Raw genomic sequence first — 26,290 nt, 5'->3', positions numbered from 1 at the left:
TATGGATTAAATGTAATAGACTGTAACTTGCAGGAATCGGCAAGTTCCTGGCGAGTCTGCCTAATGTTTTAAAGAGGCAATCATATAAAAGGCAAAACCAACCAGCCCACCATGATTCCTCCAGCACTACGCTTGTGGGCACCAGGGCTGATACCACAGGGAAGGGTGGTCTGCAAAAAAAATATACAGGCCCCCCATCCTATATACAACCAGCACTTGTGCTAATCGCACCGGGATTGTACTCCCGGGGCTTTGGGTACAAAGGTAGTATGTAAATTATTGCATTAATCAGGGCCATAACTAGGGGTGTGTGAGCTGTGCCGCCCTGCACGGAGCACAGGGCTCTATGGTGGCACTGTCTCTGCCCCAGGACACCTGCAGCCACTAGCACTATTGCAAAGCTGCCCAGAGCATCCAATGGGCAATCCTGGACAGGCACCCTGCAGCCTATGGAGCTGGCTGGCCTGGGAAGTGCTTTGCTTACCAGAGCCAGTGGCCCCCCCATCCTGGAAGTAACACCATGATGTCACAGGTTTAGCAAGCGGGGCCAGGAAAGGGCGGCATAGAGCCTTGTTATGGCACTAGTTTAAATAATATTGTTCTTTATAGGAAGACTACTGGTCCCAGCAAAGCTGTTTGGGCATAATGGTACTTGGAGAACCACAAGTATCAGCATGCCTGGCTTCAAGGGCTTGCTGGCACCTGTGGCCCACATGTAAAAAATTATTAAAATAAAGACTGGGCACAAACCCTAAATTGCAAAGTATTTTATTAGAAATGACACTCCCCCACAGTCCTTGTTTACCCATTTATTACTAACTCACTCCAGTGGGATATGTCCTCTTTGGTAAATGTAGGTAAAAAAAAAAAAAAAATCACATGAGACAATGCAACTTGCCCCATTTGGGACCCCATTGATAATGAAAGGTCACTTGCAGACTGATTGGTCCGTGCGTGAGAACTAACATCAAGCAAGCTGTAGGTTTCAGCTATAGCAAATGGGTTTCCAGATCCTGGAACAGTGAGATGCTACCATGGGAGGATTCAAGTCTATATTCATCCTAGCACAAAGGCTGACAGTGAATTGAAGTAGTTCCATTAGAGTTTAAGAGTTAACAGTGGGCCTAAGGTGGGGTTCCTCAGTGGTAAAATCTCAGTCACACCAGTCGCATCACCGTATGATTGAAGTGCATCTTCTGCTGCACCTGGATACATTTTCCCAAACAGAAGATTAGCAAGGATCCTAATATGGCAGCAAATTTGGGCTGGGGAGACAAGGTTGTTTGACATAAGGCCCATCTGCATATCTCTTATCATAGGTAAGGGGCACATGTGCCACATTTCAACACTGTATGCAGTGAGATTCAGGCCGATGCTTACAGTATCTATTTAAGGGTATAAAACATCTTGGCTGCATCTGTTAGATCAAATATTGTACGGCTGATTGTCAGATGGGTTGGGTACAGGATGCCGGCGCTCGGGATCCCGGTGGTCAAAATCTTGACACCGGCATCCCGACAGGATTAGGATACTGACACCTGTCGGTAGGTATCCTACCCCTCCCTCCCACACCCTGAACCTAACCTCCCCCCTAGTGGCTAACCCTAACCCTACCTGCCTAGTGTCTAACCCTCCCCCATAGTGCCTAACCCTCCCTCTTGTGCTTAACCCTAACCCTATCTGTCCCCCCACTACATACCTTCAGGATGCCAGCGGTCGGCATGCCGGCGCCAGGATCCTGACAGTTGTCGGGATTCCGACGCTGGTATTTTAAGTGCCGGCATCCCATGTTCCGGGATTGTGACTACTTTATTATTAAGATGCAAAGCCTTTTATTTTCAGCTGATTAAATTAAATTTCACAAGTGATGTAAGATGTACACCACCCACTGCGATCACGGGAATTATATTTAAAAAAAATATATATGCTTATTTAAAAATAACTGTGCATGCACATATTTTGTTTTTAAATTTGGAACTTTTTCCCTTTCCTGCTGAAGACTGGTGTCATCATCATTCACTATGTTTGAAAGGTATTAGGTATAAATGTGCTTTTTATTTGATTTAGGATACTCCAGATACTCCTGACTACTGTGGAGCAATCATTCAAACATTGGAAATAAAATAAAAAACAGCATTTGAAAGAGACTGATGTATAGACTTTTTGCTGAGTTTGGACAGGCTGGAGAGCTGCTGTTGTGTCTGCATGTATCAAGCTGCACTTTGTAAGTTATGCATGAGAGATATTGGATTTGTGTGTTCGGTGACAGTACTGTATAGCAAGGGGCAAAATGTTTACCGTCATCAATGATAGAACACAAACATTGAGTTACATAATTTTACTGGCCCAATCAGATATCCATTCTACTCAGGCGAATAGCCAGGTCTAGTTAGTCACTAAAATAATTATCGCATGCGGGCATAACTGATTTAACTATGTATGTTGACATTGATCTAGTTGTAACTGCTACTAAATCCATTTTACCAATATGCAAACACTAGTGAAAATACGTAAAACATACAAAGTAAAGAATAACAGGCCCATGTTTTTGTACTGTATCTATGCTACCATGAATAAAAAGTTTATACGTACCTATATTTGGGTAGAGTAGATAAATACAATGCACTTCTGGGGTTGGTGTAAATACAGTGATATCCAGTAACCCAGTTGTTCTCAAACTCTGGGCCTGATTCAGACCCGCTTGCAAGCGGGTCAATGGTCCCCCACTGCGCATGCGCCGCCTCCAGCGTGCGAAAGCGTGAGACCCGTCCAGCGATGGCTGCCCCCTTGCTACGAGCCTCCCTACAAGACGGGCGGCTGTCGAAGTTGATTGACAGCTCACCCCGTTTTGTAGGCGGGGAGAGGAATGCCTGGCGTTGTGGGCGGCCCTACTGACATCACTAGTGATGTCAGTAGTGGATTTCCTGCTCTACTAGAGCAGGGAGTCATCTCGGGCTTGCGAGAGCTGAGACCCTACCACAGGGTCTCCTCGCAAGCCCGATGGTCGCGATAATTGCGACAGGCAAACCAAACGTGGTGAGCTGTCAATCACCATCGACAGCTCGCCCCCTTTGGTGCGAGACCCGGAGCGACAGAGCACCCGTCGCTAGCCGGGTCTCGCGCATGCGCTCGACGGAGCCGGCTCCATCGTGCGCATGCCCAGTGGGCAAACTTCGACCCGGTTGCGCGCGCTCAGAGCTTGTGACCGGGTCTGAATCAGGCCCTTAGTGTGTTTAGGAATGGTGTTAGAAATAAAAACAACCTCATCCAAACACCATATAACCATTAAAGTCTGGTCTGTTGTGTTTGCCACTTGAATAAATACTGCTGATGCTTGAGTGTGTGTGAGACTGATTACAGAGGCACTGAAACACACAGAGGGCCTGATTCAGACCCGGTCGCAAGCGCTGTGCGCTCGCAACTGGGTCAATGGTGGCCCAGAGCGCATGCGCACGACGGAGCCGGCTCCGTCGTGCGCATGCGCGAGATCCGGATAGCGACGGGCACTCCGTTGCTCCGGGTCTCGCAACAAAGGGGGCGAGCTGTCGTTGTTGAGTGACAGCTTGCCCCCTTTAGTAGGCGGGCAGGGGGGTGGCTGGCCAAACGGAGGCGTTCCCATGAGAACGCCTGTCGTTTGGGGGCGGCCCCACTGACATCACGAGTGAAGTCAGTGGAGAGATTCCGGCTCTGTTAGAGCCGAAATCTCTCTGGGGCTTGCGGCCACAAGACCCTACCACAAGGGTCTAGTCGCAAGCCCGATGGTCGCGATGGTCTTGACCATCGCGACCATCATCATGGCCGCTCGCTGTAGCTGTGGGTGGTCACCCACAGCTATGCGAGCGGCCAGGTGGCCATTCTGAAAAAAACCCAAAACCCGGCCCTGATTCAGAGCGAGCGCTCTGTCAGTTCGTCCGGCTCTGAATCAGGTCCAGAGAGACCGGTGATTCTATAGTCACAATACACACATATATTTTTACACTATCTTCATACATATATTCCTACTAATTTTCATACCTGTACATATTCACTTCTCACATTTCTATTATACCATTTAGCAAAATTATCCTCCTCGCTCTAAGGGGTAAGGGCCACAACTACAGGGGGCATTGCAGAAGGGGTAAAGCTACAGGGGGCATTGCAGAAGAGGCACAACTACATGGGGCATTGCATAAGGAGCACAGCTACAGGGGGCATTACATAAGGGGCACAGCTACAGGGGACATTGCATAAGGGGCACAGCATAAGGGGCACTACTACTGGGGCACTGAATAAGGGGAACTACTTCTGGGGCACTGCATAAGGGACTATGCTACTGGGGGCATTGCATAATGGGCACAGCTACAGGGGGCATTGCATAAGGGCCCCAACTACTGGGGGCATAACTTAATGGGCACAACTACAGGGGGCATTGCATAATGGGCACAGCTACAGGGGGCATTGCATAAGGGCCCCAACTACTGGGGGCATAGCTTAATGGGCACAACTACAGGGAGCATTGCATAATGGGCACAGCTACAGGGGACATTGAAGAAGGGCCACAACTACAGGGGGCATTGCAGAAGGGGTACAAGTACAGGGGGCATTGCATAAGGGGCACAGCTACAGGGGGCATTGCATAACGGGAACAGATACAGGGGGCATTGCTTAATGGGCACAACTACAGGGTGCATTGAAGAAGGGGCACAACTACTGGGGGCATAGAATAATGGGCACAGCTACAGGGAGCATTGCATAAGGGCCACAGCTACTGGGGGCATTGTTTAGTGGGCACAACTACAGGGGGCATTGCAGAAGGGGGTAAAACTATAGGGGGCATTGCAGAAAGGGCACAACTACAGGGGGCACTGCATAAGGGGCACAGCAACAGGGGGCACAACTACAGGGGTGCACTGCATATGGGGCACAACTTCAGGGGGCCCTGCATAAGGGGCACAACTACAGGGGGCCCTGCTTTAGGGGCACAACTACAGGGGGCCCTGCATAAGGGACACAATTACAGGGGGCCCTGCATAAGGGGCACAACTACAGGGGGCCCTGCATAAGGGACACAACTACAGGGGGCCCTTATGCAATGCCCACACTGCACACTGTATATGAGGCACAACTACAGGCACCACAGCATAATGGGCACTACTGCCTGAGGGCCTGTGTGGGGGCAGCTAGATAGCTGTGTGGATGATGCCTGCTGTCATGTTTACGGGATCAGAGTGGGGCTGTTGAGATAATTTCAGAGGGGGGGAGGGGTGGCTGGAATGACACATGAGGGGCCGCTGCAGTGGCATGTGGGGAGGGCTGCAATGACACATGAGTGTGGGCTGGAATGGCAAGGGAGCGGGCTAGAGTGACACATGGAAGTGTGTATTATGTGAATCTTGCTTTTTCAATGTATTTTCTGTGGTTCTGGATTTCAAAATGTATTTTATGTGGATATGGTTTTTAAAACAATTTATATGGCTCTGGCTTTTTCTATGTATGTTATGTGGATTTCATTTTTAAAACAAATTTTATGTGGACCTGGCTTTCTCAATGTATTTTATGTGGTTCTGGATTTCAATATGTATTTTATGTGAATGTGGTTTTAAAATGTATATTATGTGGATCTGGCTTGTTTCTGTGTATTTATGTGAACGTGGCTTTTTCAATGTTTTCTATATTGCGCTGGTTTTTTCTTTCCCTTCAACAGTGAAAAACTTATATTGGGAAGATTATGTAAATTGTGTATTTTCAATGTTCTGGGCTTGCGTGACTAAAAACGGAGGTGTGACACAAGGTCATGCTCCTGGAAATGTCATACCAAAGGTGTGCGCGCAAAAATGGGTGTGACCTTGTGACAGATAGGCCACACCCCCAGTTTTGTGCGCGTGCATGCTATCGGCTCTTTAACATGGCTACAACTTTTTGGGGGCTCTTTGCCTCTGACTGGTTGGCCACCCCTGTTCTAGAATATGTTAGTTAAATGTTAAATAGAATCTGATTGGTTGCTATGGGCAACATCTCCACTTCTAAAAACTCTCACTTTAGTAAATATATATACCCCTAACCATCTAACCACTGTGACTGGAAATTAGAGTTGATCCCTGCATTAATTTAGACAACCTACCAGAGCAGCAGCACAATGGACCTATAAGAACCATGCAAATCTAAATAACAGACCTATAACAACCACGCATAACTACAAACATACCATTCAGCACTCATTGGGAACAACAAGGTAAGTATTATATATTTTGCTAGTTTTACTAGTTGGAGTATCATGGTTTCTGTAGTACAAACGGGGCTCTTTCATTTATCAGACTATGCTTGACCTCTTAATGCTCATATTGGTATTGTTGTTATTAAAAAAAAAAATAAGCATACCAGGAAGGTGTAGTGATTATTGAATTAATTGTTTATGTGCTGGATATACAGTATTTATGTGTCACGTGTAGATGATGAATATTTAGTCTATGCAATAAACATTAATTACACACAGGTGATACATACCCTTTAACCCGTCACGTTGTGGATTTTCTGTGAATATAAATAAAAAATGTTTAATTACTATTATGTATCTGCCATGAGATCTGCACTTTAAATAGCCATTCAGTAAAGTGGCTTAGCAGGAAACCGCTGGTTCTTTGTAAAGAGCAATTTGTGTCATTTAACATATTTTAACAGTTAGATCATTGTAAAGATCTCCCTATAAAGATCTCCCTATAAATAAAGGTAAAGATAATTTATTAAAAACAGATTATTGCACTATAAAAAAATCAAGAGAAAAAACCTAATTTAGGGCCTGATTCAGAGCCACTCGTAAGTGGCAGCTCGTTCGCTCCGAGCGATGTTTGCCCAACTGCGCATGCGTACGGATCATTATACGCATGCGCGAACCAGTCAGTGCGGCCGAAATTCATGTGCTCGCAAAATAGCGAATGCCTGATAATTTGAGTAACAGGATGAGGCGTATGTGGGTGGTAACAGGGGAAGGTGCTTGAAAACGAGGAGTGGAGATCCGATCGCAGGCGTGCTTAAAGGTCAAAATGGGCGTTTTATGGATGTGCATATTTAAAACAGCAGCGTCATTGACCACGTCACTGAGTTATTTTATAGCCAGAACTGCTCGCAAAATTGTGGTAGCAAAAACCAACCACAAGAATAGCGAGCAGCTCATACCCTGTTCGATGTACTCGATTAATCTAATAAATAGCGGACATGACGTAGGATGCGAGCGGACAGAGGGCGTAGTTTCCCAAAAAACGACCGCAAGTTTTGTTCGCTCGTTCAGACCTAGAGGCGTGAACAGCCCGCAAACAGCGAATGGTTCATTTGAATAGCCACCCCTATTTTCTGGACGAGCGAGCGCAAATAGCGACTGGCTCTGAATCAGGCCCTTAGTAAGAGAGAGAAAAGTATTTAAAAGAAGCATGGAGGTTACTATCAATGAAAAGTTCTATTAAAAATTGGTCCAAGTGGTAAAATATTGGAATAAATACTAATTGCATAAGGGTTATGAGAATGGATATAAAAAAATGTGAAAAATGCCTGGCCGGTCAATTTTTTTATATCAGAATTTGTCGATATACAATGGCTAACAAAACTATTTAATCCCCTAAAAAATCAACAGATTTGTCTGTATTACAAATGACATTGACACAGATTTTTCCAGACTGTGGGGGAGATATATTATCAGGGGCGTTTGATGACGAAATGTCTGGACCTGTTTTACTGATTCATTGTGGTGAAGCAGGCCCAGCCTTTGTTGTGCCAAAGACGGAGAGTGTTAGTTCACCTGTTTGGCAAATTGCACTCACCCTCTCAGGACCCCCGAGAGGGGAGGTGAGGATACTAATTACCCAGGCCCAGGCTTGCTGGAGAGGTCCGATGAGGGCCGGGGTCCGACGCTACCGCCCCCTCTCACTCTTACCTGTCAGCTGCTTGTGGGTGGGGAGTGATCATCATGATCACGCCACCCCCCTACCCCGGATTTGCGCTGGGCTGAGGGGCTCACAGTGGCCCCATCCCCAGTGCGCATGCAACTAGGTTTATTTATTTTGGGCATTACTATTGGGTGCACTACTACAGGGGGCATTACTATTGGGGGCACTACTAATGGGGGCATTACTACTGAGGGCATCACTACTGGGGGCATTACTATTGGGGGCACTACTACAGGGAACATTACTATTGGGGGCACTACTAATGGGGCATTACTATTGTGGGTATTAATATTGGGTGCACTACTACAGGGGGCATTACTATTGGTGGCACTACTACTGAGGGCATTACTACTGGGGGCATTACTATTGAGGGCACTATTACAGGATGCATTACTACTGGGAAAACTACTACAGGGAGCATTACTATTGTGGGCATTACTATTGGGTGCACTACTACAGGGGGCATTATTATTGGGGAACTACTAATGGGGGCACTACTAATGGGGGCATTACTATTGGGAGCACTACTGCAGGGAACATTACTATTGGGGGCACTACTAATGGGGGCATTACTATAGTGGGCATTACTATTGGGGCCACTACTACTAAGGGCATTACAATTGGGGGCACTACTACAGGGGCATTACTACTTGGGGCACTACTACAGGGGGCATTGCATAGGGGGCACTGCGCACTCTTTCTATTTCAAATATAGAGAGTTGGGGCGCCAATGCTGTTGCTTGCACAGGGCACCAAAATGTATAGGATTGCTAAGGTTGAGGGGTGATGGATGTTGATGGCTGCTGCTGTGATCTGTGGTGATGGGTGCTGTGCTGGGAGAGGGGTGCTGGGTCAGAGGCAGAACTACCTGTGCTGCTAGGGGGCACCAGCCAAAATCTTGTCTATGACATCAAATTGGTTAGGACCGGCTCTGGCTTTACAATATATCCCCTCTATTTCCTTACTGCATATCACATGGTCTGACTATGCTCCTCTAACATGGACTTGGGAGTCCTCCACACAGCACAGTGCTCTGAGACCATGGAGGCTGCGGGCATACATTCTATCAGATGATGAAGGAGCACGCATCTTACATGAAGCTCTCTATTCCTTTCTACAGACCAACGATCCAAATGACACCTCGTTAACTACACATTGGTGTGCTCTGAAAGCAGTGATTAGAGCCGCAGCCGGGTTGGGTATGAAACCCTGGCTGTCGCGATGCCACTGGTCAGAATACTGACAGCAGCATCCCGACTGCCAGAATCCCGACACCCATAGGAATGAACAGTAAGTGTTTTATTATTTTTTACTAACCCTGAGATTTCCCTCCCAGCTATTCTTATTACAAATGAAATATCTTCAAGACATATACCTTGGCCAGACATTGCTCCAGTCCCTTAAATACTTGTACTCGTACACCTGGCAAGAATCCTCTATAAGTTACCTAGGTGTTAGAATCCCTGCATATCTTCACACTACTATAGATTGTTACTATTCTATAATACTAAAAGTCACTACCCTTACCAAATCTTGGTTCAATTATGAGATATCAAGGATGGGTAGATTCGCTGCTGTAAAGATGATGCTCCTACTCAAAATTCTGAGAAAAACCATGTGTTTAACTCAACCACTAGCATGGGCATAGCTATAGCGGCTGCAGGAGGTGCCGTTGCTAGGGGGTTTAGAGGTTTAGAAGAGACATAATTCCTGCACTTAGGTCATATAGTTGTCACCAAGTTCCTAACTATTGTGTCCAGCCTGCTCCCCAACCTCAAAAGGGGAAATCCTCTGCACTCGTATACGTGGTGGTCTCTATCTCTCCCTTTCAGTAAAGCTCCACAGTGATATGATCCAACTTCCACACACACGTTTCACTTTGACAGGCAAGTCTGAATTAATCAGAGACTAGAAATCTTCTTGATTACAGCCTATGTGAAATAAAATGCAGGATTAGGATTGTCCCAGAAATTAAGAAGATCTCTACTCAAAGTGGAATCTCCTGCATTAGGAAGTATCCCCCTCAGGTAGTAGCTTAGTGGTCTCCACACCTAAATCCTCTGTCCTTAAACTAACTGTAAAGCTACAATATTCTCAGTCCTGAAGACGCTGCAGATGTGGGGCTGCTATGTAAAATTCTAAATCTGCCAATAAGGATGAAGCGCTGGAAGCATTGTCATCAGCAAATAAGGTAAGATAAGAGGTCAATGGGATATTATCTTTTACAAGACTTTCAAGTAGGATAAGGTTGCCTAATAGGGTGACATACATTTTAAGTGAGTGGTGTGTATAGTGGATGTTATAATGCTAAGGGAAGGGGTTAGTGGATGTTATACTGGTAATGGGGATGTGTGTAGTGTATGTAATAATGTACTGGGGCACTGTAATGTGGCATAATATGAAATGGGGGCATTGTAATGTGGCAAAACATGTACTATGAACCCTGTATGCAATAATGTGAACTGTGGACACTGTGTGGCATAATGTGTACTGGTGGCACTACAATGTAGCATTTTGTTAAGTAGAAGCAATACAATGTGACACAATATGAACTCGGGAACGCTATAAATCTTCCTGCTTTGCCTGTTTTCTGAGGCGAAGCAGGACCAACGAGATGTAATAACGTCTCGTATGCTGGAGTGGAGGAGTGAAAACTCCCCCCTCTGGTGATCCCTGCCAGCCCACAGTGCTTCAGCCTAGTGCTGATGCGCTGTGTCTCACTTCCCGGCCAGCACCACTGGCCAGGCGCAAGATCTTGCAAGCATTGCGAGATCTCACGTGCAGCCCAGAGCCTGGTAGCCGCCGCAGCTAGGGACAGTACTGTTCCTGCTGTGGTAATAGGAGAACGACAGCTGCAGCTGTCGAAATCGATAGATGCAGCTGTCGGAATGGTCAGTGGCACTGTCTTGTAGATAGCAGTGCCGATAATAACAGGCGCACATAGTCCACCCAACCCCACTTTTATACATGGGGAGAAGCGTTATCAATGCACATAACGTGCACTGATAACACATCACCCCCATATCTCCCATTCATACATCTCCCCCACTGTGTACTAAAATATGAACAAGGGCATTGCTATGGGACATAAAAAGAACAACTGCTGCAAAGAGATGCATTGGGATGGGGGCATCTTCAAAACGTTGCTCAGGGGCCCACAAAGTGCTGGCTATGCCCCTGACCACTAGCAATGTTTACTTGTTTCAGACATACTAATAGAATATTGTATAGCATGACAATACCCACATTAAGCTAGTGGCACATGGTCACTTTTAGCACGTGCTCTCAAACTCTGCATTCTAATATTATATGCACATAACAGGCAGTGTGCACATTGATTTCCTGGCACACAAGAAGGGATAATATTCTCCATGCATGTATAGGGCCTGATTCTGAGATGTATGCAAAAGCGCACGCAGCATCTATTGGCAGGTGCCCATCTATAACTTTATGCAAATGGTGCTACAACCTTCTTACCATGTGCACATTCATTTGCCTGACTGTGCAAGCTGTGAGATGCCCATTTTTAGCATCCGTACACGCTGTAATTCCATTTGCAATGTCCTTGTATACCACCATTTGTTGCACCATCAAAACTTGTTCCAGTTCTATGGCAGGTGCAGTTTCCCCGTCATACCATGGCCTTTTCTACCTGTGGCTGTGCATCTGAGAATGCAGACGCTTGCATTGACACGCCTGTGACAATCCCATAACATGCCCACAGAACGAACCATTCTTACATGCGTCTCCAACCACCTGCCAGTTACAGCCCAGGCACGCTTATCATTTTTCCTCCACCCTTTTGATACCGCCTGTCTCAACCATCGAACGCAACAGCATCTATAAGCGTACACTGTGGGCAATGCATGCGCCATAGGAGATTTAAGAATTTTTCATGCATGTGCAGTTGCAAATAATCACTCATGTACATGAACATTGGCTTTGCATGAGGATTGCATGCAACTCAGAATCAGACCCATACCGCATAATTACATTTCTTTGCTGGAACTTAGTATTCACAGTGACTGCACATAAAACTAGCTTTTAGGGATACACATAAAGCCCCTTGGGTCTCCATAGTCTAAAATGGATCAGTCATTTGTATGCACTTTGAAATAGAACAAATAACATGCTCGTGTAGATCACGTGATCTCTGGAAAAATATACTTACTGCAGAGATTGTTCTCACACTTGTCACCTGGACATTCGCTGCATGGGATTCCGGACTGATAAGGTTTACTTCCCCAAAAGTTGCCCCTTCAAAGACAAGGTGAGTATGAATAACTACAATTACAGAATATATATATATATATATATATATATATATATATATATATATTATCAGAAAATGGTCCGGCACTCATGTACACTGCATATCTTCGCCCGGTGCCTCCACACTACACAACAGTAATAGCAATACCACGGGTGCGGCACTCAGGGCTATGTAGAGAAATAAAACTCCAACACGTATAATAACGTACAATGTTTCAATCACTTTATGATTTTCATCAGGTTATTGAAACGTTGTACGTTATTATACGTGTTGGAGTTTTATTTCTCTACATAGCCCTGAGTGCCGCACCCGTGGTATTGCTATATATATATATATATATATATATATATATATAAAAATAAAACGTTATCTGCGTTTCTTTAACTCGGTCATGCAGCTTGATAATGTACAGTAACACACATATCTGCCCTCACACACTGCTTTTGAATTACTGTTCTAGTCAGGCCCCCATTTATTAATGATCACTTTTGCAATGCGATCAGGACTTGGCAGTACAGCCCATGCTCGCATTGTAATATGCGATCATACAATCGGATGTATCATCCGGTATATGCAGGGAGTAGGGCTCAGAAATAAGCCCTTCCCTTCGGAGAGCTGCAGAGGCTGCTGCGCATGTGCAGTCCCGTGGACTGCACATGCACAGCCTCCATAGCCGGGGAGGAGTCCAGAAGAACCCTCCGCCGGCTACTTATGTGCGGTGTAGTTTATAGGCTACAGCGGCTAACGCCATCTTCAGATGGCGTTAGCTGCGGGGGCCAATATCCGGAATGCATCACATTCTGGATGTTGGTAAATTTGGCAGCATCGCAGCTGCCTGTGGGAATGGAGGGATCACAGCAGGTATCGGTATGCTGCGGTCCCTCCTTAATACATATGGGGGAAACTTTATATTTGAGGTTAACCCCCGAAAACTGGTGTTTTCGGGGATTATACCTCAAATAGGCAATGATAAATGGGCCCCTTAGTGTGGAAAAAAATATCAAATGATTTACAAGAAAATACTCCATTGCAGGATTTCAGGACACGGAGGTTCATTCTTCAGACTGGTTTAGTTTACAAATAAAGCTCAAAGTGTAGACTGTATAATCTAATAATAACCAGCTAAGGTCTTTCCCATCTTCATCATGCGCAGTGGGAGCCAGGACTTGACTCTCCTCTCCTACAGCTCCCACTGCAGTGGCGGGACAGCAGGGACATGGCAGAATAGAGCGGGAAGGGGCAGACCAAGGTGGCCTGGCAGTTGTCATGTACCTTTTCTAGTATTTATATAAGCTAATCAAGAAATTGAGTATACTGTGTCTCTTTACTAGTACTTATATAAGCTAATTAAGAAATTGGGTATGCAGTGTCCCTTTACTAGTATTTATATTAGCTAATCAAGACATTGTATATGCTGTGTCCCTTTACTAGTATTTATATAAACTAATCAAGACATTGTATATGCCGTGTCCCTTTACTAGTACTTATATAAACTAATCAAGACATTGTATATGCCGTGTCCCTTTACTAGTATTTATATTATAAACTAATCAAGACATTAGAAATGTGACTGTAGCACGTGGTAAAATGTAAACTATGTTGGTACAAATGAAGTTCAGAGACCTGGCATCAGTAAAATGTCTGTGATAGGAACAGTAGTTTCTATAGTGTGAACGTATTACAAACTACATGTGCTAGATTTTTCTCTTTTGGAATACAGACAGGAGGCAGAGAACAACAGGTAACCATCTGCAGTCACCTACACAACCTACAGCTCAATACCTAGTTCTTTCTCTCCTACAGTATAGACAGAAAAGTGCTACTGAAACAAATAGAATAGCAACATTTTCTCAGAACAAAAGAAGACTTTAGATAAACAAAAACAATATACAGTATACAGTAGAACAGCAGAACTATACAGTAACCCTATGAAGTGAAGGTGACCACACTGTGGTTGTTCCTATTTGGGAACATTGCTGGCAGAACAACTTCTACCATAACTAGATATCACAACTATGGTGAGTAAATACGCATGTATCCCAATGTGAATACTTTACAGTATATACAATATATTTATCTTTCTTTTCTTGTTATTCATGAACTGAGCTAAAAGCAAATATCTCTTTCAGACAGTCAGTCAGAACCAGTCTCTCATCTATCAGAGAGGATGCTTATGAAGGCATGGGAGTACAGGTTTCTTTTTACTGTTTACATTAGTAATGGAAGTGTCCTTTACACTGCATGTAGTTTGGGCTAATTTGCATCCGATCTAGGGGTATTAAAGATTGCAGCATATTGCCAAATATTGGTGCAGGACCGTAACTAGGGTGGTGCGACCAATGGCACAGGGCACCACAGGTCAGGGGGCGCTGTTTGGCCCTGTCAACTTTCTGTTTACTATTATTCTCACTTGTAGCTTCCTCTTCTTTTATCCCCAGCATCTCCTGGCCTCCTCTATCTCTTCCCTGGCCCTTCCCCATGAGGCTTTGGCCCTTTTTTGGGTGCACTTCTTATGTCCCTATTTGAAAAATAGGGGGGGGGGGAAGGTACCAATGCTCTTTCTGGCACAGTACACCAAAAAGTCTAGTTATGGCTCTGTATTGGTGGCAATTTAATATACACCCTCAAAACCGTTGGGTAGTAAATCTGGCAGCTTGAAGGGCTAAATAGCTTTTGATGAGCAGTAGTAAGTGCAGGGCCAGATTAACAATGGGGCAGATGGAGCTACAGCTCCAGGCCTCCACATAAAAATAGGCCCATTGTCATGACAAAATGTTGTTGACTGGCCATCTACTCTCCACATGGTCAGCCATAAATCATAAGTATAAAAATTCTATTCTATTTACCTCACAAAATTAAGCATTTTTTTCTTTTATATATTTAGGGAGACATTGGAGCAGAGAGTATAGGGGGTACATGCCCACATGGCACTGGTCACACCCACACAGCACTGGTCACACCTCCTCTCTTCTCATAATAGGCCCTTGGTCATTTTCAGCTCCAGGCCCATGTGGCCCTCAATCCGGCCCTGAGTAAGTGAGACCCCATTTTGCAGTCCGATAGCACGGTTTTGGATCAAAATTGATTTTCTTATAAATATGTGTAACATGCACTAAGATTTTCTTCACTCAGTAAATATACTGTATATAAATATAGTGCTTTTAACTATATACCAGAACAAAAAACACATTTTAATTTTGTTTTTACATTAACATACAAATTTATATCTTCATTCTTTGTTACTTACGGAGGTCCATAGTTACAAGCTACAATAAACCCATAGGTGCCTGGACACTTGGTAGCTGCGCATCCAACTTTATAAGAGTCAGCCCAAACAGCCTGTAAAAGATTAAACATTACATTTACTGTAATGTAGCATTATCAACTATCTAACTTTAATGTTTTTAACAACAGTCACTGAAATCACTATGGGGCTAATGTAGAGTTGTGCATAAGTGCAGTTTTTGGTGCAAATTATGTTTACTTGCACTGTGCATGCACACAAAATATTCTACACATCTATCCCTCGGGCTGACCACAATAATGATGCATATACAGTACATTGGGATCGGTATGAAATACTGCCGGACCCAGTGAAGTGACAACTAAAAAGGTAAGTATAACTAATCCTATTCTCCCCCCTAACCCTAACCCTCCTTTAGGGGTGTCTAATCCCAACCTCCCCCCTAGTGCCTAACCCCCCCAAGTGCCTAAACCTAACCCCCCCATCCCGCAGCCTAAACCTAAGTCTCCCAAGGGGTATCTAACTCTAACCTCCCTCCTGGGGTGCCTTTCCCTAACCCCCCTTCCCCTAGCCTAGCCCCTAACACTCCCAGGGGGGTGAATAACCCTAAGTCCCCCTCAGGAGCCCCTAACCTAACTCTCCCCCCCGTGACTGTCCGCGCCCGGCTTACCTTCGATCGGTATGCCGGGCGTCGGGCTCCCGGCGTAGGGATAATGATAGGCGTTGGGATTTCGACACCTATCATTAGACCCCTGCCGGGGCGGGATTTGACAGTTGGGAAGCGGGCGGTCGGCATTTCGATTGTTGGCTTCCCGACTGGATCCCAGTACATCTGTCAGGAGGTGCATTACATCCACTGTTCATGCACACAAAAGATTCTGCACATCTATCCTTATGCTAACCACAATAATGATGCATATACATATGTCAGGAGGTGCATTACTTGCAGGTGATCGACCCCTGGTGTAAAATGCGAAGTGATGATTAGCAGCTGATCCTGATTGGTGGATTGTGTTTGTGTCATTGATATTATTACTATTATTAGTTTGGCTGTTGGATCTACTTGCATTATTTCTTTGATATTGTTGTCGGTTTGTTGTAGGAAAGCAGAATGACATTTCATTTTTTTTAAGTTGAAGACTTGAAACAGATGTTTGCATTTAATGAACTTAATTAGTACTTTTATTAGTATTTGTGTGGCTGTATCTAATTGAATTGTGCATAGTAAATGAAAATTAGTATTTATTAATAATAGTTGCCAGTTGCACACAGTGCCGATAGCGGATGTAGTGGAGCGTATTTTTTTCTTCATTTCTTCTGTGCAGGTGTATACAGTATGTCACACTGTGCATGTGCCCAGATAGCGTGTGCACAGAGTGGGAGTTACAGATAGCGTGTGCACAGAGTGGGAGTTACAGATAGCGTGTGCACAGAGAAGGAGTTACAGATAGCGTGTGCACAGAGTGGGAGTTACAGATAGCGTGTGCACAGAGTGGGAGTTACAGATAGCGTGTGCACAGAGGAGGAGTTACAGATAGCGTGTGCACAGAGTGGGAGTTACAGATAGCGTGTGCACAGAGTGGGAGTTACAGATAGCGTGTGCACAGAGTGGGAGTTACAGATAGCGTGTGCACAGAGAAGGAGTTACAGATAGCGTGTGCACAGAGTGGGAGTTACAGATAGCGTGTGCACAGAGTGGGAGTTACAGATAGCGTGTGCACAGAGGAGGAGTTACAGATAGCGTGTGCACAGAGTGGGAGTTACAGATAGCGTGTGCACAGAGTGGGAGTTACAGATAGCGTGTGCACAGAGGAGGAGTTACAGATAGCGTGTGCACAGAGTGGGAGTTACAGATAGCGTGTGCACAGAGTGGGAGTTACAGATAGCATGTGCACAGAGGAGGAGTTACAGATAGCGTGTGCACAGAAGAGGAGTTACAGATAGCGTGTGCACAGAGGAGGAGTTACAGATAGCGTGTGCACAGAGGAGGAGTTACAGATAGCGTGTGCACAGAGGAGGAGTTACAGATAGCGTGTGCACAGAGGAGGAGTTACAGATAGCGTGTGCACAGAGAAGGAGTTACAGATAGCGTGTGCACAGAGGAGGAGTTACAGATAGCGTGTGCACAGAGGAGGAGTTACACATAGCGTGTGCACAGAGGAGTTACACATAGCGTGTGCACAGAGGATGAGTTACAGATAGCGTGTGCACAGAGGAGTTACAGATAGCGTGTGCACAGAGGAGGAGTTACAGATAGCGTGTGCACAGAGGAGGAGTTACACATAGCGTGTGCACAGAGGAGTTACACATAGCGTGTGCACAGAGGATGAGTTACAGATAGCGTGTGCACAGAGGAGTTACAGCTGAGGCGCACAGGAGACTCACAGTCTCAGAAATGTGTTGAAAATGTAGTGGGCATTTCCGGGTGGCTTAGTTCATGCAGGGAGATGGTCCATCTTATGGGCGTGTTATGGCAGTGTCTCGGGCATGTCAGTGAAAGCGGTATCATAGAGTGACCTACAACCACTCACATAGATGGCCATACTCAGAAAGAAATAGAAACTGCACCTGGCATACGGCCGGCGCAGTTTGATTGGTTAGTACTTTATCTCTCACAATTTTATCTCTCTCCTAGCTTTGATAAATACCTCCCTTGAGGTTACACTAAATTTAATTCATAATATTATACCATCACGGTTCTGCATCTGCATTACCCTGTACCATTATCATCCACAAATATTATCTGTATGATTGCAGGAGGTATAGAATTTAACAAACAAGGCGCAAACAAACCTCATTAGTATTTCACTTTGAGATATATATTCTATTACTACAATTACAATTAATTGCTACTATTCATTTAATGAAATAATATTTTTTTTCCCCAAAAAAATATTTCATACATCCAGCTAATTTGTCTCTGGACTAACAAGTTGTCTGCACATCACACCGGATGACTTTGTACATTACCTAGCATGTCGGCTAAATTAGGCAATTCTGGTGCTCAGAGAATAAAGCTGGATACACACTACACGATGTGTGTACCCCGTGACGACAGATGCGACTGGACGATATATCCGGCGGTCTGTACACACTGCACAATCTGGTGTAAGACCGGCCGATATGCTGTTTCCCCGCTGCATCCAGAAGTATGGTGTCATTCCTCGAATCCAGGGCTGTAACTAGGGGTGTGCGTGCGGCCACACAGAGTGCAGCACTCTGTGGGCGACACCACGGCTCACCCACAGCTCCTGCATCTGGCTAGCTAGGGTGCCTGAATCTCTGCAGCAGTGCTGCCTGGAGCATCCTTAGGATGCTCAAGACGGTCACAATGCTGCCCATACAGCACCCCGGAGCATCCTGAGGATGCTCCAGGCATTGCTGTAATCACCCGTTGCCGATACTGAATGCAGGCCACGCCCCCTCCACATGACGTCATGCTGAGGGTGCGTGGTCTGTCCCGGGAGTGCAGGCAGATTGCCCTGCACTACAATAGTGCGTACATACTGGACGGTGTGGACGATTTGTTGTTCAGATTCGTTGGAAATTGTAAAATCGTCCAATATATCGTCTAATGTGTACCCAGCTTTAGTCCATTTATGTTTCCCTGGGAGGCTGTGATGACACAGGAAATCCCAGTCAATACTTAAAGACTAGTTAAGTTTTACCTCTTTATCTAAATTGTTCCTTTTATAGAAAATTGCAAAGCATATATAATAATTCCAAATGTTGCTAAATTATTTTCCATATTACAATTAGAGCGAAAAGTACAAATCATAAAATATATCCTACCTGAGTGTAATGACCACACATTTTTCCTGTTACGCATTCATTTGTGTCATAATTATAGTCATCAACTTCATCTGTCCAATATTTGATTATTCCCATCATATTAGTATCTGGTCCCATGAAGAGGTTTTCTCCAACAGGACTGAATACAGGATGTAGGCCTTTCATGCGTAGGTTTGGATTATGCTCATATATACATTTACTCGTCCAAGATTTTGCAATTGTTGCTAAAGCTGCATCCCATGTCTGTATAATAGAAAAACGACAGCTGCAGCATTTTAGTTGGCAAAAGTAAACTGAAAGTTATTGTCCACTTACCACAACCTTCTTTTTTTGTTTAGTCTAATACCCCTTTTCCACCTAAATTCCGGGTCTGACCCGGAGTTGGAACAAAGTTCCTATCCGGATCAGACCCGGAATTTTGCCGGCGCCGACTCGGGATATTCCCGAGTCAGCGCCGCTCACACCGCAGTCGGGTCTGCATAGACCCGGCTTTTGCGGAGTGAAAGTGGTCGCTTGGAGATGATGTCATCTCCAAGCGCCACTGAAGCCGGACCAATCGGCCGGCTAGCAGCGCACTCCAGATCTTCGTGACACGGAGTGCGCTGTTCTCACAGCAGGGTTTCACGGGCTACGCCCGTGTTAAACCCTGCTAGTTACCTGGGTTGGATTGCCGGGTCACTCGACCCGGCGATCCAACTCTCTCCTCTTTTACACCAGGGAGCTGCCCAGGTTAACCCTTCAAAAACCCGGGTTTTAGCTCCGGTGTAAAAGGGGTATAAATCTAACCCCTAGATATAGCAGAGCTCCTCTGTTGTCTGAAATATAGTGTCACTTTTTAGCACCAGGACTCAATGCTTTAGAGGAAGGAATAGCTTGCGGCAGTAGCAGAACCACTGTTTGCGCAGGAGGATCCTTGTTTTGATCTAGAAAGGAGCATGTACTGTAATTTATTCTTAAATACATTTAGTCTACACTGTCATTGGCACTGTCTTCAACTTAACTAGAAAAGACAACCAGAATTATCTGGGATACTAAAGTCTTTTTATTACTAATACCCCTTTTACACCAGAGCAAAAAACTGGGTTATTGCTGGGTCTACCCGGGTTTCAGCTCAGTGTAAAAGGGTCCCTGAAAAATAACTTGGGTCATGTGACCTGGCAATCCAACCCAGGTAGCTACCAGGGTCGGACCAAGGATGGACCTGGGTAATAGTGCAGTGTAAACGGCGTAACCCGGGTTGATTGGTGGTTGTGGAGCAGTCACCTCCCACTTTTTATGACCCCACAAGTTTAGCAGAGCAGACCCAGGGTCAGTGTGAACGGGGCTGACCTGAGAATAACCTAGATCGATGGTGCTGTGTAAATGGTGTCTGACCTGGGTGTGACCTGTGTTGGAACCATCTCTGAAAACCCAGGTCGGACCTGGGTTTTTGGTGGAAAAGAGGTATAACAGGCTTTTACATGGTCTCCAAACACTGTCAGCCTCTTCCTGTTAGAGGTGAATGAATACAGCAGATGGGGTGAAGAAAAGAGTCCACAGGAGTATTTCAATCCGCTTCCTCTGATAATAGTCATATTTTGAAATCTCAGTCAGGAATGCAGTAATATTTTCTTACCTTGCCACTGGCATATGTTAGGGATAGTTGAATACTTTTGTTTTAGTGCCCAACTATCTGTGAATCACACCAAATGACAGGTGTTCTGCATGATCTGTAATAGACAAGGGTGACTGTTCATCGTAATCTTTCTAAATCATTCTGCAGTGTTTTATTCTGTGGACCATGGCATTAGAGTAAAAGAAGAGTTTTGTGATCTGGATGGAACAGTGCCAGTGTTAGGACCAATCTAGTGAGAAGAAAGCGTACTGAAATTTTAATGACAGAGGCTGAGTCTGGGAAATCAAGTACCGTAATAGCAAGTCCAGAGAATAATCAGGGAATAAGAATCAGAAAAGTTAGCTGTCCGTAGGCCAAGTGACAAAACATGCAAATGAGAATGCTATATCCTGATCAAACTTCACGAGAACGAATACACAATAACTTTTTGTAACCCAGGGGCATTTCTAGGGAGGAGGGGGCCCATGTGCAGTCTCCGTCACAGGCCCCCTCCTCTCCATCCGGCTGTGCACTGAGCGGTCCTCGGCCAGTGCTGGACTTATAGACTCTTGCCCGCGGCGGCCATTTTCCAGCCATTTTTTACAGGCGCAGACACCAGAGCCGACGTGTATCAATTTGAATCACTGGGACCAGGCCTCCGGTAAGTTTGTCCCAGCAATCTATCTACGGACCCCTGCACGGCTTCTGCGCATGTGCAACTTTTTAGCTGCCCTAACACAATGCGCAAAGGCAGCAAAGTATAATATGTAGGTGCTATATAAAGGTTCAGAAATAAATGATTGCGCCTCCCTTCTGCTATATAGATTTGTCTAGCTCAGTGGTTCTCAAACTCGGTCCTCAGGACCCCACACAGTTCACGTTTTTCAGGTCACCCAGCAGGTGCACAGGTGTATTCATTACTCACTAACACATTTTAAAAGATCCACAGGTGGAGCTAATTATTTCACTTGCGATTCTGTGAGGATACCTGGAAAACATGCACTGTTTGGGGCCCTGAGGACCAAGTTTGAGAACCTGTGGTATAGATAATATACTCCACTGACTCCAACAGCCCCTAATCAGCCACTAACATCCTTGAAAGTCTACCAGGGTTTGTGTATCTGTTAATGGAAGAAAACATATTTTAATAACTAATCTGCAATGTTTCTATTTGGCAATTAATAATGAAGGAATATATCTATATAATAATTCTGTAAGGTCTGTCCCATCACCAACATCCAACATTCATGTGCAGTAGGAGCTGGGGTGCGTGACCCAAACAGCTCGCACTGCTAGGGACAGGCCAGGAGACAGGGGAGGACTAAGGGGACACCTGTATCGGGCCCCGAGGTCCATACAGGAACCATAGCCACCTCCGCCCAGCCCCAGCTTCCTTGTAGCCTGGCCGGGGCAGTACTGGACTCTTCCAGGTGGTTCAGCTGTGGCCCGGGCCGTGCATGACCTTTACATCTGACTGCAATGCGGCGGAAGTCACGCCGCACGTCTTCCCTGCCTGGGCAGAAGTGGATGGATCCCCGGCCGGTCATCAGGTGGTAAGTAGTTGAGGCTGCTGTTAGAGCTGGGGATGGAACAAGGTGCAGGGGGCAGAAGGTGACAGGGGCTGGGGGTGGAAGGTGACGGTGCCTGTTAAAGGAGGCTGGACGCAGAGGAATGGCGATGGGGGCTGGGGGTAGAAGGTGGCAGGGGCTGGATGCAGAGGAAGGTGAAGGGGCAGAGGAAGATAAAGGAGGCTGTGGGCAGAGGAAGGTGATGGGGTCTGGGGGCAGAAGGTTAACAGGCTGGATGTAGACAAAGGTGATGGTGACTTGGGACGGAGGAAGGTGAAGGGGGCAGAGGAAGGTGATGTGGGCAGGGGGCAGAAGGTGACAGGCTGGATGCAGACAAAGGTGATGGTGCTTGGGGGCGGAGGAAGGTGAAGGAGGCTGGGGACAGGTGACAGGGGTTGCAAACCGAGGAAGGTGATGGTGCCTGAGGACGAAGGAAAGTGAAGGGGGCAGAGAAAGCTGATGGGGGGCTGAAGGTGATTGGGCTGTGGACTGAGGATGGAGTCTGGGAATGGAGAAAGGTGATGGGGGCTTCTGGGCTGAGGATGGTGATGAGAGGCTGAATTTGAGGAAGGTGATGAGGGGCTGACAACTGAGGATGGCTGACTGCAGACACCATCCCTCCTACCCCTGAGGTATCCACAGCACTGTCATCAAGAAGACCTTGCAAGAGACGGCAGACAAGAACTACAGCCTGCATCATCAGTGACAGAGAGACAATGTGGTAAGTCATAGTTTATTTTTACTTTATGTAAAGGCTGGCATATCTTTCAGTTAACATTATCATGCGTCACACATGCAGGGGAGGGATGTGCGAATCGGGGGTGGTAGTGAGAAGATGGGGGCCGCAGAGACATCTCTGTACCGGGCCCCAAGATTTCTGTTGCCGGTCCTGGCTAGGGAGGCCGGACAGACGTAGCATAGGAGGACAGACCGCCAGGAACAGGGCAAGTGTGTGAGCAAGACCAAGTGGGAGGGGGTGGGGACAGGATGGAGTGTGTGTGTGTGGGGGCTTTACAGATGGGGGCTAAACAGAGTGGCAGAGAGGTGGTGATGGTAGACATAGCAGGAGGCAGAGAGAGGTGGCTTGGCATATGCTGGGTCCCTTTACTAGTGAAACAATAAAATGTAAAGATGTTTACCAAGTATGCCAAAACATAGGATATACCACTCCACAAAACTATTCCCTTTTCTCCTCTTATACAAGTGGGATTCATACCATGTATTTCATATTGCTAGCAGTTGGTGTCACTTTGGATCGTATTAAATTGTGGGCATCCAAGGTACTCTTGATGAAGTTTACATCTGTGATGGAAGGAGGCTCTGCTCCCAGAATTGCTTGGGCATGGCAGAGGAGCAATAATATCATGAGGTACAACATGTCTGGAAGCTGCTGGCAGAAAACGAAGATGGCTGCTTAGAAGACAAGCTCCTCCTACTGACTCCTGCTAACCTGGTTGCTATGGTACAGAGACTAGAGGTTTGGACAAGTGTGAGTCACTTATGCAGCATCAGGGCTAGAGACAGTTTGTTCTGTCTGTGTTACCTGCTGCAGTAAAGATCACATTTACGGTACATCTCCTGTAAGATACACTTCTTTACAGTTCTAATAATGATGGGTTGCTGCATCCACCTTGCTTGATGAAGACGGATGAATAGATGGAAACTATACTGTATCCGCCACTACAGTGATTCCCGACTTGTTCATTTGTCTTAAATGGGAACTCTAATTCAGAACTGTTTTTTCTTTTAAATATTATATGAAACTATATGTGATTTAGTTTTTTTTTTTTTGAATATATTGTGATATTTATTTTGTTTTGAAATACTATATTTTAACACTGATGTATAACAAAAATAAATAAATAACATTATTGGCTTTGTGTCGGCAGGTATCAAAAAGTTTGGGAATCTCCTAATGCAGGGGTAGGCAACCTGTGAAACCACACATTCCAGCATTCCTTGCCAGTGTTTGCAGGATCTAACAGCAAAACTGTAGCAGGGCATGGTAGGATGTGTAGCTCCACAGCAGCTGGAGTACCACACGCTGCCTTCCCCTGTCCTAATTCATACGTTCCAATTTTAGTGGGACAGTCCCTCTTTCATGGACTGTCCCACTGTCCTACGCGCGAGCCAGAACACATGGTCTCCGCCGTTGCTTTGCTCTGTTTGCAGCGCAGCGGTGCCGGTGAAGGAGAATGAATGGATGGCGTGCGCATGTGTACGACATCCATTCAGTGGAGGGAGGTGGCTGGGGGCAGCCCAGTAGCCGACAAAGTACTGGGCTCACCACCAGCATGACGTGAAACGGAAGTGTGACATGTGATCACGCCCCCGAAACAGCATCATCAATGGGGACGTGATCTAGCGGGAACTAGGTTGTATCCCATTTTCGGATACGCATAGGGATTCCCCTTTTAATATCCCGAAAGTTGGGAGGTATGATAATGCATGACACAAGTTTTAGAATGACAGACACAGGGCTGGATTAACAGTTGAACAGATGGGATTACAGCCCCCGGCCTCTACATATACCAGCTGTCCACCCACTGCTCAAGCCAGGCCACCACTAAGGCAAACACAGCATGTTGTCTATTCCCACATAGATGATGCATGAGAACACTGTTTTCATAGGGAGCATCAGGGCACAGTATCTTTCTACAAGAAGTGTCCCCATGAACCCACCTCTGCTCCTCCTTCACTGAGCAGTATCTGGGCAGATTTGCCACTGCAAGTATTGATACTGAAAACACACTCTACAAGTAAGGCCCGGATTCAATTATAGGCGAAAAGTCAGAAGTGTTTTACCTGTCCGACTTTCCGCCTCATTCGCTTGTTTCAGAGGCGAAATCTTTCTGTGCGAGTCCCCGCTTTTCACCTAATTCAATTCCAAAACAGGCGAAAACGGAAAGCGGCAAATGCGGAAAGTACTGAATAGATTTGGGGAATCAGTCTGTACCCTCAAAATAAGATGCACTGACACTGTCATTAATTTGTGTTAAAAGCTTTATATCTGCTTTTTATAATAGTGCTGAAAACTGTTAGAAACTGTATTTTTTGATGAAAATATAGTCTTGTCAAATTTGGGGTACTTGAAAATGGGTGCTAGCATATTTTTGTGTCTCTAAAGTGAACTTTAGAAAAACGTGAAAAACCACCCTCATACATGCACCTGCAATCCCAAAAACACTTGGCCCCCTCCTTACAGCACCCCAGGAAGTCTATTTCGCTAGTTTTTATAGTTGTCCCCCCACTTTTTCACCCCCAAAATGACAAGTCTTTTTTTGGGTCATTCTGATGTAATTCAATTTTTTTTGGCTGTTTTGTCCTTTGGGGGGCTGTCTCAAGAGTTCTGAGTTGTTTCTCCACGTTTGCACCCCAAAATAAAGGATTCTGCAGCTTTCTTCACCTGCTATTTATTAGAGATACTTTTTTGGCTATTACAATGCATTGAGTTTCCGCTTAGGCGAAATCGTCCTGGAATTGAATATGGAAATACTTTGAAAACAGGCGGAAAGTCAAAATGGTCGAAAACTTTTCTCTGAACAGCATTTTTCGCCTCTAATTGAATCCAGCCCTAAATTAGAAACGAAGATCACTGTTGGTCATAACTACTGCCTGTTGCTTTGGTAACTTTCCTTTGTTTTAGCTAATTACTATGGAAAATGGAACATAATGCAGATACTGTACATAACATACATTAGCAAACTAGAGAACGTTTTTTTTTTTTTTTTCATGTATTCCAGTCGTTCCCAAACTTTTTTGAATCACGGCACCCTGGAGTATCAGCATTGTTTTCACCTTACACCTAAACCAAAAGTTTGTATGGAGAAATTCAGCAAAAAATGAAGTAAAGTGAAGTAAATTGTGCTTACCTGTCATCCTCAGGTTGTTACTGTGGGCCTC

The 26,290-nt window shown here is 45.4% G+C and overlaps 1 protein-coding gene across 1 annotated transcript in view; it reads right to left on the bottom strand.

Annotated features, from left to right (window-relative positions):
- GLIPR1 (GLI pathogenesis related 1) overlaps positions 1-23,780 on the bottom strand; it is a 28,975-nt gene extending 5,195 nt beyond the window's left edge. The window contains exons 1-5 of the mRNA XM_088452478.1: positions 23,604-23,780; positions 19,226-19,468; positions 15,437-15,528; positions 12,088-12,173; positions 6,484-6,510 (exon numbers count right to left, since the gene is read on the bottom strand). Coding sequence (XP_088308604.1) covers positions 6,484-6,510; positions 12,088-12,173; positions 15,437-15,528; positions 19,226-19,468; positions 23,604-23,765 — 610 coding nt within the window. The 5' untranslated portion in view covers positions 23,766-23,780. The remainder of the gene's footprint in view (positions 1-6,483; positions 6,511-12,087; positions 12,174-15,436; positions 15,529-19,225; positions 19,469-23,603) is intronic.
- Between the last annotated feature and the right edge of the window lie 2,510 nt (positions 23,781-26,290).

This window comes from Taudactylus pleione, unplaced genomic scaffold, assembly GCF_031769625.1.
Source record: "Taudactylus pleione unplaced genomic scaffold, aTauple2 ptg000038l, whole genome shotgun sequence".
Classification (NCBI taxonomy): Eukaryota; Metazoa; Chordata; class Amphibia; order Anura; family Myobatrachidae; genus Taudactylus; species Taudactylus pleione.
The sequence above is the reverse complement of the archived record's forward strand: the minus strand, read 5'-3'. Positions and strand labels throughout refer to the sequence as shown.